General features: G+C 44.7%; 1 protein-coding gene across 5 annotated transcripts in view; it reads left to right on the top strand.

Moving 5' to 3' along the window:
* ASTN2 (astrotactin 2) overlaps positions 1 to 17458 on the top strand; it is a 959402-nt gene that overhangs the window by 109485 nt on the left and 832459 nt on the right. For all 5 annotated transcript variants that reach the window (XM_074395240.1, XM_074395241.1, XM_003925189.4 and 2 more), the window contains exon 2: positions 17220 to 17407. In XM_074395240.1, the coding sequence (XP_074251341.1) occupies positions 17220 to 17407 (188 nt within the window). The remainder of the gene's footprint in view (positions 1 to 17219; positions 17408 to 17458) is intronic.

Below are 17458 nucleotides of genomic sequence, written 5' to 3'. Positions count from 1 at the left end.
TCCTTTTCTTCCTCCTCTTGCCAACCCTGCCCCATTCTCCTATCTTACTCTATTCCTCCTTTTGTTCCCCAAACTTTCTCTCCTCCTCCAGGTCCCTGTTCCCTCATCAGGCTGGGAAGATGCCTCTGCAGTGCACTGGGCCTCTCCAGGAAGTGAAACTCCTGAAAGTGCACTTGAAATGAGGAGGATTCCAGAGGCCAGGCAGTAGTAACACACCCTGCCTCCTTCCAGATTCTCCTGCGTTTTTAAAGTGCTTTGCGGCAAGCACACGTGCTCCGTACTAACTGCATTTAGTGCCTTAGACTAGTGCCTTCACCTCTGGGAATCTCAGTTTCTTTCTCTGTAAAATGGGCTTGCTAATAGGTCCCTTCAGAGTGTGCTGAGCACAGATTGCAGTGTACAACATTGCCAAGTGTAGTGTCTGGCTGTGTGGAAAGGGGAGGAGTATTAATGCATTACTTCTGCTTTCTGTTTGTTTGATTGATTCTGTTGGGTTTTTTTGTTTGCTTGCTTTTGTTTTTGCCCCAGCATCCAGGACATTAGCTTTGGTGTCCTGGCTGGGTTCCCTGTGTGGTATGTGGAAGCCAGGGTCCCAGAGGAAGGTCAGTGGCTCGCCTGGAGCTGGACATCAGAGGACATTTTTTCTGCCATGTGTCAATCTCTCTCTTTCAAGGACACCAGGCTGAGGGGATGAAATAGCAAATCGGTGGAAATTTTTTTCCCAAAACAAAATCAGAAAGGATTAAGTGGATGGACAGCTGGAGAACAAGACTGTTCTGCTTTTCTGTGCTCTACAGCGGTCTGTCAGTCATACCAGAAAAGAGGAAACGGGCTTTCAGGAGAGTGCAGGAGAGGATTTGGTCTTTCTCTTTGAGTGCAAAACACAGCCTCTAGGAGGACAGACCTGTAGGTATTTCAGAGGCTCAAAAGGACATTTCCTGCTGTCATTTCTGTAGCTGTGTATTTGAGGACACACACAAGGGCTTCGGTATGCCCTTGGGATAAATGTATGTGTTTTGGTAAGCATGTGCATGCTTGAGCACATATGTATACGTCTGCCCATGAAGGTGGCTACATGCGTACCTGTGTAAAAAACCAGTGTGCACATATGCTGGTCTGAGCATTCACGATGGAGCATGTATGATGTACATATGTGGGTGGACTTAGCACATTATATAGGAGCGTGCTTGTGGGAGGGCCTCACCTATGCTTGTGAGCACTGTGCTGTGAAAGTTTTTACATATGTATGTGCATATCTACATGAGGATGCCTGTTTATGTGTGTCATGGAATGCATTAATGTATACACATGCACAAATACTCATGATGCCCATGTTAGGAGGGGAGCAGTTTTACAGAATGTGTGTGTGAGGTTTTACCTGCAAAACCTTCTATTACATAACATTATTGTCTGTATTCATACATGAACACATCAATCTATATGTACATGCACGTGCATAAGGAAGCAGTCATATGTGAACACATGTGTTTGTGTATATGAGGAGATATGAATGCTTTCCTGGAAGGCCCAGCTGCATAGATTCATGAGGAAGTACCTATGTTTGTGACCGTACTTGTGCTTTAGGAGAAAAGACATATAAACACGTCTGTTCCCCTGGTGGAACATTTTCACAGGTGTTTTTAGGTTGTGCAACATGACTTTTTGTGTACCCTTAGCCTGACTGAATGTATATGATCTCTAAAGGTGATTAATCTAACTTGATCCTCACTCCCAATGCCAGTAAACAGCCTATTTCCCTCTGTGAGAGGCATACCTGCCCATCACAAGGACATGCCTCCTGGCCCTGGCAACATAGTTCCTTCTAGTATATTTCACATCACATAGTGGACAGGAATTAGGTTGAAGATTATGAGGGTAAGAGTTATAGCCCTGAGTAAGTGGTCGTTAAAGAAAAACATTCAGAAAAGGTGCATGGGATGAGCGGATGGGACACCAACTAGGTGGGTCCCTCTTCTCCCAGTTCCTGTTGTAACTCTCAAAAACATGATAGAGCTGACACATGTTTATGAGGTGTACAGGATGAGTAGATGGGTCCCCAGCTAGGTGGGACCCCCTTCTCCCAGTTCCTATTATAATTCTGAGATAAATGATAGAGTTGAGACATGTGTATGAGGTTTCTCATGTGGCCTGGAAGGTGTAGTTCTTGCTGTTTTCTGGTAGCATAACAATTTCCACTAAGACAGAGTGTAAGATCAAACTATCTGCTAATAGCATTCTTTAATAAATCCTATGAACAGCCTCTGAAGACGCCATGTCTATTCCCATTTTACAGGTGAGAAAAGTGAGGTTCAGAAAGGGAAGTGGCTTTCCCAGGTGAAACAGCACATCAGTGGCAGAGCAAAGAGGCTACTCAGAATCTGGCAGGTAGAGTACAGAGAGCCTGCCCTTGAAGACAAGAGGCTGGATTCTCACCAGCCCTACCCGTGACTTGCTGTGTAATCTGGGACAACTCCCCTGTCCTTTCTGAGTCTCAGTTCTCTTGACTCTTAATGAGAAGTGGAGACCCAGAAAAATGATGCCCAGAAGCTTCCACAAAGGGCTCGGTGCAGCAAATGCTCTACAGAAACATTTGCTGAGTTGACAAAGTCTACTCTTTGTTTAGAGTTTCTGTGATTCTGGAGATGGAAAGAACCTAGCGGGGTGGGGACTAGAAGGAGGTGCGACAACTCAGATGTCTTGATTTCTAGTCCGACACCCTGAGGATATTCCGTGTTGTAACCACAGTGCCCTAAAGAGGATATTCAAAGGATGTATCTTTTCCTTTTGCCAGGAATTTACAAAGACAGGCTCTGTTGCTTCAGAGCAAGTGATCTCTGATGATGTCTGTATTAACTGGAGTAAAAGCAGTTTATCCGTGTAGCACCACAGAGGTGGTGGTAGTGGCACCATTCACTGCTGCAAACCTTATGGAGCACAGACATGTGCTGTATCTTGTGCTGACATAGTATCTGGCCACTGGGTACCTGTGCTTTATCATTATCCATAAGTCATAGGAATGTTGGGAGCACAAAATGAGGTAGGTGTGTGCATACAGCTACGAAAAGACTCGCACAGAGTAAGCACTTAATATGTGTTAGCCATTTTATTCTTTTTAGATGAAGTGGCTACATTTTACCAGGCACTCTCTAGGTACTGTGGTACACGATGACTAAGACAAACCAGTGCCTGCCTTCCTGGCTTTCACACTCCAGTGATTATTATGATGCTACTTTCCCCAGTTTATATGATGAAAGTGAGCTTTTGAGAAGTCAAGTGATTTCTGGAAGGTTATTCAACTAACAGAGTGGCAGAGGTGGGAATCCAGGTGGCTGGTTTTAGAGCCTGAGCCCTGGCCCTGTGCTATATTGAGGAGCTGATGTCTTTAAAAAATGGGAGGGAATTACAGCCATTCCTGTTGAGACTCTTGGTTTTAGTTTTCTAGACATCTTCCACCAGGTTGACTGGTATTAATCATAGCCATGACTTTTGCACAGGGAACATTTTACTTAAAGTTCTTTCTTGTGAATTTCTCCCTGTACTGCTTCCAGTGACCTAGGGAAGGAGTCAGAGGAGGGATCAGCCCCCACATTTGATAGATGAGAAGACAGACTCAGAAAAATGAATGCCTCACCCTACGGCACAGAGCAAAGACAAGAATGGAATTCCATGTTTCCTACTGGTAGCCTGGCAATATGGGAACAACATTCCTGTCATCTCACCTGCAGAGGGGACTCTGGCATTTTACGCTGAGTTAAAAGGTGTCCCCACAGTGGTCCCAGGACTCTTCGTGTCTGAGTCTGTCAGAGAGAGGTTTGATATGCCATCATTCCGGGGCACACCGTCCTGGTGGGAAGGGACATTAAATAACCTTAGCCATTTTTATTTTCATCTTCCTCTGATGCAGAGAGAAAATCAAGAGGGTCGTTCCCTCCTCCCCACCCCAGCCTGGCATCCTCTAATCACCCCTTCCTTGCCACAGGGCACCATCTGTGGCCGGCCTAAATTGGAGTGAATGGTGTGGAATTGCAAGTCAAAAGGGTCCTGTAATATTCCACGGACAGCCTGGGGCTCTGTGCTCCAGTGCCATGTTATAAATAAGGGTAATGGAGTACAGGCTGAATTACAATCAAGGCTGCTATGAACACACCGAACAGGCATGGAGCTTATTTAAGGAATATAGAGGCAGATTACGCTCCTGAAGCAGTACCGTTGGAGCCAATCAATACTCACTCACTCTCTCTCAATCAGGGCCGCAGAGACTTTGATTAGGAGGAGGAGGGGCTGAGGGAAACACAGTAGGATCCCTCCTAGGGCAGAATTTCACTATCAGTTTGTTCTATGCTACACATGCCCATTAAGCACCAACTCTGAGATAGGTATTAGGGAGGTAGTGGGCAGCAAGAGAGACAAGGCTTTTAGTTTTAAGAAGCTCAGAGACTTGGGGAGGAGAGGGTAGGTGAAGCATGAAATAACTCAAGCAATGATTACGTAGAGCATGATAAGCACAGAGCAGGAATGCCCAAACCAACCTTGCGCTAGGGTGGAGGGAGGCTTCCCAAAGGAGGCGATGTTTTCCTGTTAACTGTTGCTGTGTAACAAACACTCTGAAACTTAGTGGCTTAGGACCATTGTTACGCTCTATTTACATGGGCTGGTAATTACCATTAAGCTTAGTTGGGCAGTCCTCCTTCGGGTCTTGGCTGATCCCTGTGGGCTCCCTCCTGTGTCTGTGGTCAACCAGCAAGCTTGCTAGCAGGAGGACGACCCAGGTTGGCTTCTCTCACATGTCCTCTGTTGGGCAGCAGGCTTTTGTCTGGGGCAGCATAGGCAGATGGGCCATCCTTCTCTCTGCTTCCATCAAGCTAATCTCACATGACAATTGCAGGGATCGCAGGAGCAGCAAGAGGGGGCAAGCCTCAGTATATAAACGCTTTTCAAATCTCTGAATGTGTCACTTTTGTCATTGTCCCATTGGCTAGAGAAAGTCCTGCAGCCAACTCCGATTCAAGGGGAAGAAAAACAGACTCACCGCTTAATAGGGATATTTGCAATGTCACATGACACTGGCTTAGGTGTAAGAAGAGCTGTTGACTGTGTAGTCTGCTTACAGCTGAGTTCTGAAGATTCAGAGTTAGGCAGGCAAAAAAACAGTGGAACAGAGAATAGGGAGAACAAGGATATGGAACGGAACTATGAGCATAAAGACACATGCACATGGAGGAATGACAAAGTCAGAAGTAGACAAGGCACAGGACTGCTCAGTTGTCCTGGCTTGGCTGTATCAAATGTCATTTGGTCCAGGTTGGTGCTATTTTGATAGATGGCATAGTGGGCTATAAAGCAGAGGTGAAGGAGAGGGTGGGGGCCAGGTAAAACCATATGTGCTTAGTCTAAGGGGCTCTTACCTGGTTCTTCCCACTTCTGGTTCTTAATCTCTCTGAGTCCCATTCCTGCACACTGTACCTCAGTATTCCAGTCTGTGAAATTGGAGTCAGGAATTTCACCACGCTGTGCTCTTTACTTGGGTTTCATTTTAATCTTGTATCAACCAATATTTGTCAAGTTCCCACTGTTGCAAAAATTGCTGAGCTACCAAAAAGGAGACAGAGGAGGTAAAAGCAATTCTTGGTTCAGAACTCTTATGACCTAGCAAAAGTCATGAGAATTAGGGATGGGTGAAGTTTGTGAAGTCAGGGAAGGAAGTAGAAGCCTGCCAGGGGTGTTGAGGGCTCAGGAGAGGGAGAGAGCATTTTGAACTGGGCTCTTTTGAGGGTCACTTTAGCTGGGTTTTGAAGGATAGGTAACATCCGTATGCAGAAGAAAAGATTAAGGCATTTCAGGCAGGTGGCACGGTGTGAACAAAGGCTAAGAGGTAAAAATGTTGCTTGGGGCCAGTGGACCATGGTATGGTTCCCACAAGCAATGAATTTAGGTCAGTGTCTGACACTGGGGATTAATTCTTCATCTAGAGATATTCCTTCAAGTCTTGCCTCTCCAACCTTTCTGCAAATAGCTGGTGGACTCGATGTCAGGTATGTTTATTCTTTTAGATTCCGTTTGGTCACTGCGTTTCACAGGTTTCAGTTTTCTTCCTCACACATCACACTTCATGGTGACATACTTTCCTGACTCATTGCATTTTTACATGTCAGGTCTGAATCCATGCATGTGGCATTCAGATGCTGAGTTTCCTGGGTCGGGGTGTGGGGGTTGGGTTGACAAGTCAGACTTAGCAACAGAGACCTAAGATGCCCTCTTAGCAGCATCTTCAGGAGGTGGAAGGAGGAGCCCTGACATTATGAGAGATCTTTAGCACTCCTTGTCTCTCAAGCTGCTAAATCACTTTTGAGATTCAAGGAGGTTCTGCCTCTGTAGTCTGTGAATCCTTGTCTCTAACAATGAGGCAGGAAGAACACTGTTTCATGATGCTGTGTGATTTAAGGCAAGTTGCTACTCTTCTCTGGTCCTCATTTTACAGATTGGTAAAATGGGTGGGATAGATCATTGATCTCCATCCCTTTACCCTCTCTTCCTAATTTTCCATGATTCCAGGTCATTGCTGTAGGGATAACTTTATAAGGTTTACGGGGCACTGGGGACAAGGTAGATGGGTCATGAAGACTGTTTCCAAGTGAAGTAGGAAGTTTTATCTCTGTGACCTCTGCCTCCTTTTTCTTTATATTTGATATTGTCACACACACCCTACTGTTCTCAAAACAGCCTGCTGCTTCTTGCCTTGACAGTAGTGAGATAGAAATTAGTGACAAGAAGACAGACAACTGACAGGGAATATCCATAGGCTAAATGCTGCTCTAGGCTCCTTCCAATGCATTATCTCCTGTTATTCTCACAGCAATCATAAGAGATTGATTTTATGATTCCCATTCTTTCATATGAGGCCAGTGAGGCTCAGAGAGGTGAACTTAATTTGTTAAAGGTCAACCCAGTGAAATATGGGAAGGAGCAAAGTGATCTTAAAAATTCATTCACCATAAGACAGAATGCTTCATATACTTCTTTCCCAGGAATTATTTGCATCTTAAAAACAGGAAACAAATGACTTTACTATGATGAAATAGGCAGAGCACCTGAGTGACCTGGAAGGATGCCTAGTGCCCTGGTATTTATCATATCACGCCCCCTGACATGCACTTGATTCCTCAATCTCTTTACTCAAAAGTGCAAGCTCCTTTCTCAGCCCAGTTAGGACAGTGGTGAAAGCACTGAATTTGGAATCTGGGAATCAGGGCTTGGAAAAGTGTGACCCCCTTTTAGGGCCTCAGACATCTCAGCTGAAAACTGGAGGTTCTGCTATCTACTTTACCTACGTGGGTTTCCTGTGAGGGCTAAACGAGACAATGAATGAAAGCCCCTAGCTTAGCATATAAGTAGGTGTTAGCAAAGGTTAGTTGCTGTCCCCATTCTTTGGACACCCACTCTCTGCATCAGTTTGCAATGTCGTGGGACAAGAAAGAGGAGGAGGAGGAGGAGAAAAGCTCATTGACATTGGAATGAATTTTTTAAAAGACAGAGAGAGAGCATGCAGAGAAACTAAGGGGGTTATCATGAAGCAAACTGACAAAGACCAAGCAAAGAAACACAGCAAGGAGGGAGGGAAAGGTACTGGAGAGAATAGGAATAAATGAGAATCAATTCCAGCAACCCTCTATCTATTTCCAAATCTAATCTGAAACGATATGCTTTTCTCTCTTGCCAATAGCTCTTAATTCTTCTCTTCCTCTCCCTTATTTAACCTGGTATAGCTGTATTATTTATCTTTGCTGAGTGGCTTGGGAAAACAGTTTCATGTAAAAGATGCAGTTCCCGAAGGAGGTGGAAATGGGCAGGTTGGAGGCAGAGGCAGAGATGAGTGCTGACAGCTGGGTTTGGGGAGGAGGGGTCTGAGGCACCTCTGAGGTCTGGAGACTCTAATCCCACTATTTAAAGAGTACCACTCTCTCCAGCAGAGCTTGAGTCTCTTCTCTAGCTGCCACCAGAGGGCTTTGGCCATGTCATGGCCCCTGCCACCTCTCCACCTTCTGTCCCCATGAGCGACCTCCCAAACCTAACACAGCATTGGCATTATTGCATGGGCATTTAACCTGACCTTTACATCAGGATCTCTTAGAATTGTGAAATGTCCAGATTATAGATGCTCCCTGCTTGCTCTGTCCAAAGCCCTGATAGATAAGGAGCATTAACCGACCTCACACGTGTGTTCCTGTAATACGCTGTGCCTCCCATCTTGTGGTCATTAACACACTCTCATCACCTTTGCTGACTTCCCTTTTTCTGTTCTCCTAGATTGTGACTTTCTTGAGGACAAGAAACTCAGGGAATGTACATTTAGTGATGCCTTGATTCAATAAGTATTTATTGCACATCTGCTGCATGCTAAATAATGAGACTGCAGTGTCCTAGACAGGCATAGTCTTCTATGAATTAATGATTAAATGGGTGGGTGACTGAAAAAACTGAAGCAAGGGGAAATGCTTGCTGCTGCTTACAGGGAACAAAGGAATATCCAGGCTAAATTGGAAAGTCTGTAAGGACAGCAGTCAAGTTGATCTTTTCCTCCAGTCTATCCTTAGGACCTAGCACTGTGCCTGGCACATTTCAGACAGTCAGTAGATAATTACTGGAAGGTATATAGGTGGATGAACTATGTCATTGAATGATTGCATTTGCTTTCAGAACTAACTGTAAAATTTTGCAGATTTCCAAGCACGTTGCTAGGTATGGCCTTATTTTCGCCCAGTTCTACATTAGATGTGATGTAAGTAGGCCAGACTGTGACCCTCATTTTACAAGTCAAGGAAATCATAGAGGCTCTGTAATTTGTGCTTCAGAATACCAGTCAGGTGCTATAGAGAGATCACACAAATATATGCTTCTGTCTCAAAATTCAGTGTTCTTTTCAGTAGCCCAGGCTGTTTAATTAGGTCAGAATGACTGGGGTCCATCCATTTATCCATTCACCCATCAGTCCATCCACCTTGCCATCTTAATTCATGGTATATGGAGAGCTTTATTAACCTCTGAGCTTGGGCTGGGTCTGATTGCATAAAGGAGCCCCAAGCGGGACCTAGCACTTACGGTCTGCATCCATGGTCAAGAGTTGGTAGCCCCCAGCATCTCTCTGCAATGGCGGCTTCTGCATTTTATACTGGCCTTTTTACATTGTATCCCTTTGTAAATTTGTGACCTTCTTGCCTTCTTGCCCTTCGATCCGAAATGCGCTTTGCCACATACCCATTTGTCCAAATCTTGCCAATTCTTTGAGACTCTTCCTCCATGAAGACTTTCTATATCCAGCCAGAAGTAATCTCCTTTCCTCTAAGCTTCGTACTTTCCTTTATAGCTATTTATAGAACGTCTTTTCTTAGCCCCTTGGACTAAGCTGCGGAGGACAGAGTCCCACAATGCCAGATCTCAGAGGAGGTTGGTTGACTAAATGAATCTTCAAAGTGAGTGTATATTTTCATCTGCTACAGAGGTAAAATGTAGTCAATATAGAAAACATAGAGAAAAATGAATCAAAACAAGATTAAAATCACCTCTGATTCCACTATTTAGAGAGTGCCATTCTTTGTGGTCCAGTGTATTTTTTTCCGGCTATATACACGCATACTCATGTCTAAACAGAATAATAGAGCCATTTTCTTTTCTTTTTTTCGAGATGGAGTTTCTCTCTTGTTGCCCAGGCTAGAGTGCAATGGCTTGATCTTGGCTCACCTCAACCTCCACCTCCCAGGTTCAAGAGATTATCCTGCCAAGGCTTCCCGAGTAGCTGGGATTATGGATTACAGATGCTCGCCACCACGCCCAACTAATTTTTTGTATTTTTAGTAAGAGACGGGGTTTCAGTATGTTGGCTAGGCTGGTCTTGAACTCCTGACATTAGGTGACCCACCCGCCTGCCTCAGCTTTTCAAAATGCTGGGATTACAGGTGTGACCCACCATGCCTTGCCAAGAGTGTTCAGTTTTCTATATGAACTTCCCCTATCTCAGTTCCTGAAAATGTAAGCTCCTTGAAAGTTAACATTTTCTTTCTTTTCATGTGCATTCTTCAGGGTGTCTGAACTTAAGCCAGATGTTAGGTAAATTTCTGTAGAGTTGTTGTATGGGAATCCAGCTCTTATTTATACCCCATGTTGCTGTCTCTTCTCTCTCTCCTCTGGAAATACTCATTTGAATTCAAATATGGGACAGCTCAATTAAATGTACAGAACATTTATGGAGTCCCTACTTTGTTCAGCCACTGTGCCAGGCACCAGGCTACACAAATAATTCTGACATGCCCCTGCATTAGGATCCAGTAAGGGAAGCCAGCTGTATAAAGAGAACGTTTAAGGTATATATAAAAACCATGACGGTGGTAAAAGAGGACGCTGTATGTATATGAAGTAATGCATAACAAATGTAACTATTGAGTGCTCTCTAAGTATCAAGACCAACCTAACAGCTAATTTGTATTATTTGATTGTAAAAATGACCCTATGAGGCAGGTGCTATTGTTATCCTCATTTGGTAGATGGGGAAACTGAGGTATGAAGAAGTGAAGAGCTTGTCCAAAAACACACAGGTTGAACACAGGAGAGCTGGGATGAAAATTCAAGCAGTTGGTCTCCAGACCCTGTGATCTTATGCAGCATGCAATATTCCTCCTTGTGAAACCATGGAGGAGCAGAAGATACTCAATTAGGAAAAAAACGTAGTAGATGTGGTACACTATATAAGTATCTGGTTAGAATTAATATATAAGTGCAAGGAAACGCATGGTAAGAGATCAGACTGCAGAGAGATGTATGTAACAGGCCAGGAAGGGCCTTGTGTGTCAGGCTCAATAAATTAGGTTTTATCCTGAGGGACAGTGGAAAACATTGGAAGGTTTTGAGCAAAGGAATTATATGGTCAGATTGACAAGTTAGAAATTTCATACTGGGAGCCATTTAATGGAGAGCTGGAAGGAAGGAAGCCTGAAGGTAGGGATGCCTGTTAAGGGGCCTACTGAATAGCCTTCATTCGCTGCTTGAGATCCCCTTTCCCACCTGCTGTGCACCCAGGAAGGCTGACTTGTTTGATTTGTTTCATTTAAGCATCCTCGGGTGTTTGGTTGAGGTCGACCTGTGTGAGACACCTGTGAAAAGTTGGTGGGTAGAAGGAAAATGAGGTTGGGGATTTACTCCCTTGAAACTCTCCATCCTGGGTTGTGCGTTGGTAGGGGCTGAGTTATTCTAGTAAAGGCTAGAGTTCCTCTCTGGCAGCTATGTGGTAGCCCTTTCCTACAGCTGTGGCTTTTTTAGGGTTTGATAATTCCCCCATCCTCACCATCCCGTGCCCCTTCAGGCCTAGGGTGGTGACAATTCCTTGCTGTTGTCGACCTGGGAGTATTTGGTTGCTCATTATCGGTTTGCCTGAACCCTGCCCAAGCCTTTACAAATCCTCCCTTCATTAAGCACTTATCAGTGACCTTCCTGAGTATGTCCCTTCTTCTCTGATGAGACCCTGACTGGCACAGAACCATTTGCAATAGCCCATGAGAGAGATGATAAAGCTTTGCCTTAATTAAGCATTTTAGAGATGAAAAAGGGTGTGAGTATTTGTGATTATTTTCTAGGCCCACTCAGTGCGAGACTTGATGTGTGACGATCACCCATGAATGCTGGAGTAGCTAGTGGCAAGGTTGGTTAAAGTCAACATCACTACCTCTCCCAACTCTTTCTGCCCGGGCAGTGAGTTCGTCTCATGTAATGTCTGCTTTCCCCATGGCGAGAAAAGGACGATTTGCAAACTCACTGGAAGCTTTCTCTGGCTTCCTCAAATAATCTGCTGGAGGGTCAGCTGCTGCTATAGAATCAGAAGGCTGGTTAGTTAGCCACTTGGGAGTTGTTACCAAGATGGCTGGTGATGAGAAGAGCTGCTTATTTTCATAATGACCTTCAGGAATTAAATAAAGTACAATGAGTGCCATAGATTAGGAAGAAGAAGCCGATTAAAAGCACAACACGCCTTCGGGATTTTTTATTTCTTTTCCAGGAGGCTGAAAGGCATCAGTAGCCACCGAGGCAGGATGGCAGTCTACCCAGAATCACTGATGAAGGCTGATCCTGTCTCTTGGCTTTTGTGGGGCGGTTGAGGGGATTTGAGCCTGTTGAATATTTCACGAGTTGCAGCCCGTGGGGGAAAGCAGAAAAAGGTGAAAAGGCAATCCTTGTGTTTCTTTATGATTCCAGTATAAAACCAAGCTATCCAGGGTGGGAGGGAGGCAGGCGCTGGAGCCAGCCTACCGCCGGAAGGCATGGTGCACCAATTCTCCCACTTTAATATCTGCTGTTTCATTTTATATTCATCATGTCAGCATAATCTGCCTTTATGGGAATCGTCTTGGTTCCCGACCAAATGCGTTTAGTCCCCCTTTTGCTTTAAGTTTGATTGTAATATGACTTGAAGACTTCAATGAAATGTTTATATGGAAGGAGTAGGGGAAGAGAAAAGGGAAAATGCGGTTGGAAAATCAATCAGCAGAGAATTTCAAGAACTGGTTTTGGTCATGTTACTGTTTTATTAACCTGTTTTTAAGGGACACAGGACTGGTTTTTCTGACCAAGAGAACTCTACGGGTTCTGAATAAAGTGTACATGATATCAACAAGCATTCAAAGCCCTTAGCTCTGTGGCTAAACTACTTTTCTAACCTGACGTTCTGCTGCACTCCTACGGACACATGCAGCTTAATGCCCCTGAGATGACCAGTTGACCTCGCTGCCTTCTCCGCCTCCCGTCTGAGGGACGTCCTCTGCAATGCTGCCCATCCTCTGCAGTGCTTCTACCACCACCTTTTGGAGGTAGTTCTTCGCTGCAAGCTAGGAGAGTCTTTTCCCACCTTTGAGTTTTCAATAGACCTTTACTCCTCCTCTTCCTCCTTCTTCTTTTTTAATTTTCTGATGAAACATCATACTGTTCGAATTCAATTTTTTAGTACCTTCACCATTTTATTACGGATGTGTGTAAGTGTGTTACTGAGTCACTGAAATATATGTAAATACATAAATATATGTGTATAAACACACACACCAAATCACTGGGAAAAAATATATGCATTAAGCATTTTAAAGATGAAAAACGGCATGAGTATTTGAACTACATATATGTATATGTGTATATATTTCAGTGATTCAGTAATTATTTACTGAGCATTTATTATATGCCAAGCACTTTTCAAAGTGCTTGAGAGATGGCAGGAAATGAGACACACAGCTGGGCCAAGGTGACATATCTCTTCTGGAAAGAGAAAAGACAGTAAGCACATGTTCAAGGAAATGTAAAGCATAAATTTTTATTTCTTTCTTTGCTTTTAATTAAGTAATTTATTTGTTTTGAGAAAGGGTCTCACTCTGTTGCCCAGTCTGGAGTGCACTGGTGCAATCTCAGCTCCCTGCAACCTCTACCTCCCAGGTACAAGCAATTCTTGTGCCTCCACCTCCTTAGTAGCTGGGATTACAGGCACATGTCACCACACCTGGCTAATCTTTTGTATTTTTAGTAGAGACAGGCTTTTGCCATGTTGACCTGGCTGGTGATCTTCCTCCCTCGGCCTCCCAAAGTGCTGAGATTACAGGTGTGAGCCACCGCACCTGGCCTGAATTTCTAATTGTGATAAATGCTATAGAAAGTTTTTGAAAAAGGGATGTAATAAAGATGGGATGTGCATGAAGAGGACTACTCAGCTAGAGTGGACAGGCACAGCTTCTCAGAGCAGATATCATTTGGACTGAGAGACAAACATGGAGAAGAAGACAGCTTGTAGCTTCTGGGAGAAGCGTGCTAGGAATGTCGGGCAGAAAGCACTCATGCCCTGGGATAAGTGAGAGTCTGGCTGTTTGAGGAACAGTTATAAGTCCTGTGTGATGAAGGGTGATGGTAGGAGATAGTCCTGATAACACACAGTTGTCTGGACCATGGTAAACGGAGAGTGTGCATGTGTGTGGACAGTAACACGGGTGAGGAGACAGTGGGCTGGGTAGCATTTCCACTGCTAAATGACCATGAGCTCCCCGAAGGCAACACCGTCTCATTTGACTCTACATTCTGAGCTACTGAGCTGCCTGAAATTGAGTAGGTATTTAATAAGTATGTTGAATAAGTAAACAAATGCATGAATAAATGAATAATGAGTGAATGAATGATGGAGGAATTCTGCTTCTGCTGAAGCAGTTTTCCCTTTAACATTTTATACCCCTCCTCTCTCCTCTCCAACAACAGTTTCTTTTCTTTGTAATAAAGTAAGTCCGGAGTTATTCTCTGTGATTCAATATTTACTGTGTTTCACACACTGTTATTATCATTTAACGTTTACTGTCTGCTGACTGTGCACTCATCGCTGTAGCAAACAAAGAGCTCAATCTAGTTTTGGTTCATGGACTAATTTCGTCTAGGAAAAGGAGATGTAAGTGCAACCGGCATAGTAGAAATTGCATGGATTGGAAATCCACTGGTTCTACCTAGGTACAAATTCACTAGTGAATTTAAACAAGTCACTGAACTTCTGCGACCTTCCGCTTTCTCATCTGAACATGGAAAGGGGAAGCCTCTTTATAGTGGGATTTCAGGCACAGGCTGGAGAGAGCGCTAGGAGTCAGGAGCTCAGATTTCCACAAGCACCCCTCTGTTCACTCCGCCTTCATCTATGCCAGGCTGTGTCAACCAGATGTAGCCTAACTTGGGGCTTTCTTCTGGTGCCATTCCAGGGACACTTAGCACATAGAGTGCCTGCCTAGCCAGCAGCACGTGGAACTACTGAATTAGACACTGCTATTTCGAGTGCAGCTCTCATCCCTGGGTTCCCTGGACCTCTGGATTTGGGCTTTAATGCACTGAGAAAAAATGAGCCGGGCCATTTGCCATAATGTCTTCACCTTGCCTTGGCCCAGCTGGCTGTCTGCCAGGGAAGCTACTGCCAAGGCCTCTGGTACTGAGGCTAGGAGGGGAATCAGTGGGACAGCAGATCACCCTGGCCTTGGATGAAGAGAAGGTGCTGAGAGGAGACCTGCTGCTCAAATTGATCACCCAGCCAGTCCCTTTCCCTGGGCACCATAATGGGTTCTCAGGACCTCCTGGGGGTTATGCTCTAAGCACTGACCAACCTTTGTGATTATCTCACGGCCTATTCAACTCATCCAGCTGCAAAGGAAGCCCAAGCATGTGTTTACTTGGCCTAATAACTGCCTATGTTCTCGCCACTTTGTCTTATACTTGGAAAGAGTAGGAGGCCATGCAAAGACTGTACATGGAGGGCTTAGTGATGTGGGATGACTTTTGCTTGGCAGGATTCCTCTGGTTCCTGGTTGAGAATAGAAGGGACAAAGGTGGAAGAAGAGAGGCAACTTAAGAAGCCCTTGCAGTGAGCCAGGTGGGAGAGCATGATGCCTTGTCCCATGTGGCTGACATAGAGGGACTGGAAAGGGTTGAATGTGGGATGGCTTTCGAAGGATTTCCTGATGAACTGGATGAGGAGTGGGAGAGAAAGCAAGCTGTCAAGGATGGCTCACGGTTTTTATTTTTTTATTTTTTTCAGAACAGCTGAAGGATGAATTAGATCCTGTCCCTATCAATAATGATGATGATGATAACAAATCAATACCTCACTTAAAAATTCATAGCTCACATTTTTTAGCCTTTATTAAGTGCCGGACGCTCTTCTCCTAAGGATTTTTGATTGTGAACCTCAAGGAGGGAGAGTCTGTTGGGCGTGGGTGATATAAGAATAATTCAGTAGCACTGGGTGATGTGTAGGTGATTTGGTGGTATCATCTCCTCTTCTTTTCAAGATGATTCTTTTTCATCTTGTCACCAGATATGGTGACAGATATGGTTTCATCATGTCACCAGATACAATATAATGGGCACTGCAGTGGGACATGGAGAGAGCTGATTGGATAAGAGGCTGTCACTCAGCTTGCCCATTAGTCCTCCTTGTGTCGTGTGTGTGTGTGTGTGTGTGTGTGTGTGTGTGTGTGTGTGTGTGTATGCACATGAGATCTTTGGGAACTGTAGGAATACCCATCTCAAGGTCACAGCTGTCTCAGGAGGGAGGGGCCAAGGTTCTAAGCCTCTGACACTACTAAGGCTACTTGTCTACTGATGGACACCATAAAGGCTATTTGTCTCTCTAGAGTGCAGACCTAATGATCCTCCAAGAACTCCACCACACTTTCCTAGTATTCATGCATAAGGTACCCTGATAGGCCTTGTCTTTCTAGGACATTTGCAGTTATACACCCCTTTAGTTGAAAGCACTATGGAACAATTGTACAATCTTCTTAAGATGACACTTTCGGCCCTGTATGCCATCACCCTTTTTTTTTTTTTTAACTAACAAAAAGGTATGATACATTGAATAAAAATGCTATTCAAATATAGTCATTTTAAAAGTCTTTACAGAAGGAAAACCAGCATAGAGACAAGAGTTAGAAATTTCAAGACGGGAGACTGAATTTTACTATTTACTAGGAAGTCCTCACTCCCCACTGGCTGTATGAGAATGTTGGGATGGGGCAGTAGTTTTGCACATGTTTTTAGGCCAAGGAAACCTTTGTGCTAACATTACCTTGCTTGGGAGTGCAGTATATACCTTACAAAAAACGGAGCTCCTCTTGTGGAAGCAAGAGGAACATGCTCAGGGCAACCCTCTTGGCAAGCTCCTTTTCCGTACAAGACGACCCTGAGATACCTCCGCTGAGCTGGTGCTGTCTTGGGCCTTTTTGGCTCCAAGGTTTGGCAATGAGTACTTCCACCTCAGCTTCTAAAGCATTCACACTCTTAACTCCCACTCCTTTCACGGATTTCTTTCCTTCATCTTCTTCTAGTTCTATACCCTCAAAAGAATGAAAGCACTTTTATCCTGAGTTTCATACCACTCTCAGAGTAGAATGAATTACCTGATCACGTGTGGTGTGTTTAAAAAGGGCCTCAGAAGGAGCCGAGTGCAAACCCTGCCTCCACTACTCTGTTACTTTAGGTGAATCTTGGATCTTGGTCACAGTTGACCCGTCTATAAATGACGGTGATGATCCCTGGCTCATAGACTTGATGTGAGGAGAGGCATTCTGGCAAAAAATGGATGTCTTCTGAACTCCTGATTATGTGGACTCTTTTCCTCCCTGGAGCACCAAGGCCAGGCGTACAGCTCACCCAGTGCCTCGGGTCTTGTCTTGCAGAGATGTCTGGCACAGCGGCGGACATCTCGCTGGTGCACTGGAGACAGCAGTGGCTGGAGAATGGGACTTTGTACTTCCACGTCTCCATGAGCAGCTCCGGGCAGCTGGCCCAAGCCACCGCCCCCACTCTCCAGGAGCCCTCGGAGATTGTTGAGGAGCAGATGCACATCCTCCACATTTCTGTGATGGTGAGTGATGGGGGGATGTGACTGGGGTTGGGGATTGGGTAGGGGAGGAAT

This window comes from Saimiri boliviensis, chromosome 2, assembly GCF_048565385.1.
Source record: "Saimiri boliviensis isolate mSaiBol1 chromosome 2, mSaiBol1.pri, whole genome shotgun sequence".
NCBI lineage: Eukaryota > Metazoa > Chordata > Mammalia > Primates > Cebidae > Saimiri > Saimiri boliviensis.
The sequence above is the reverse complement of the archived record's forward strand: the minus strand, read 5'-3'. Positions and strand labels throughout refer to the sequence as shown.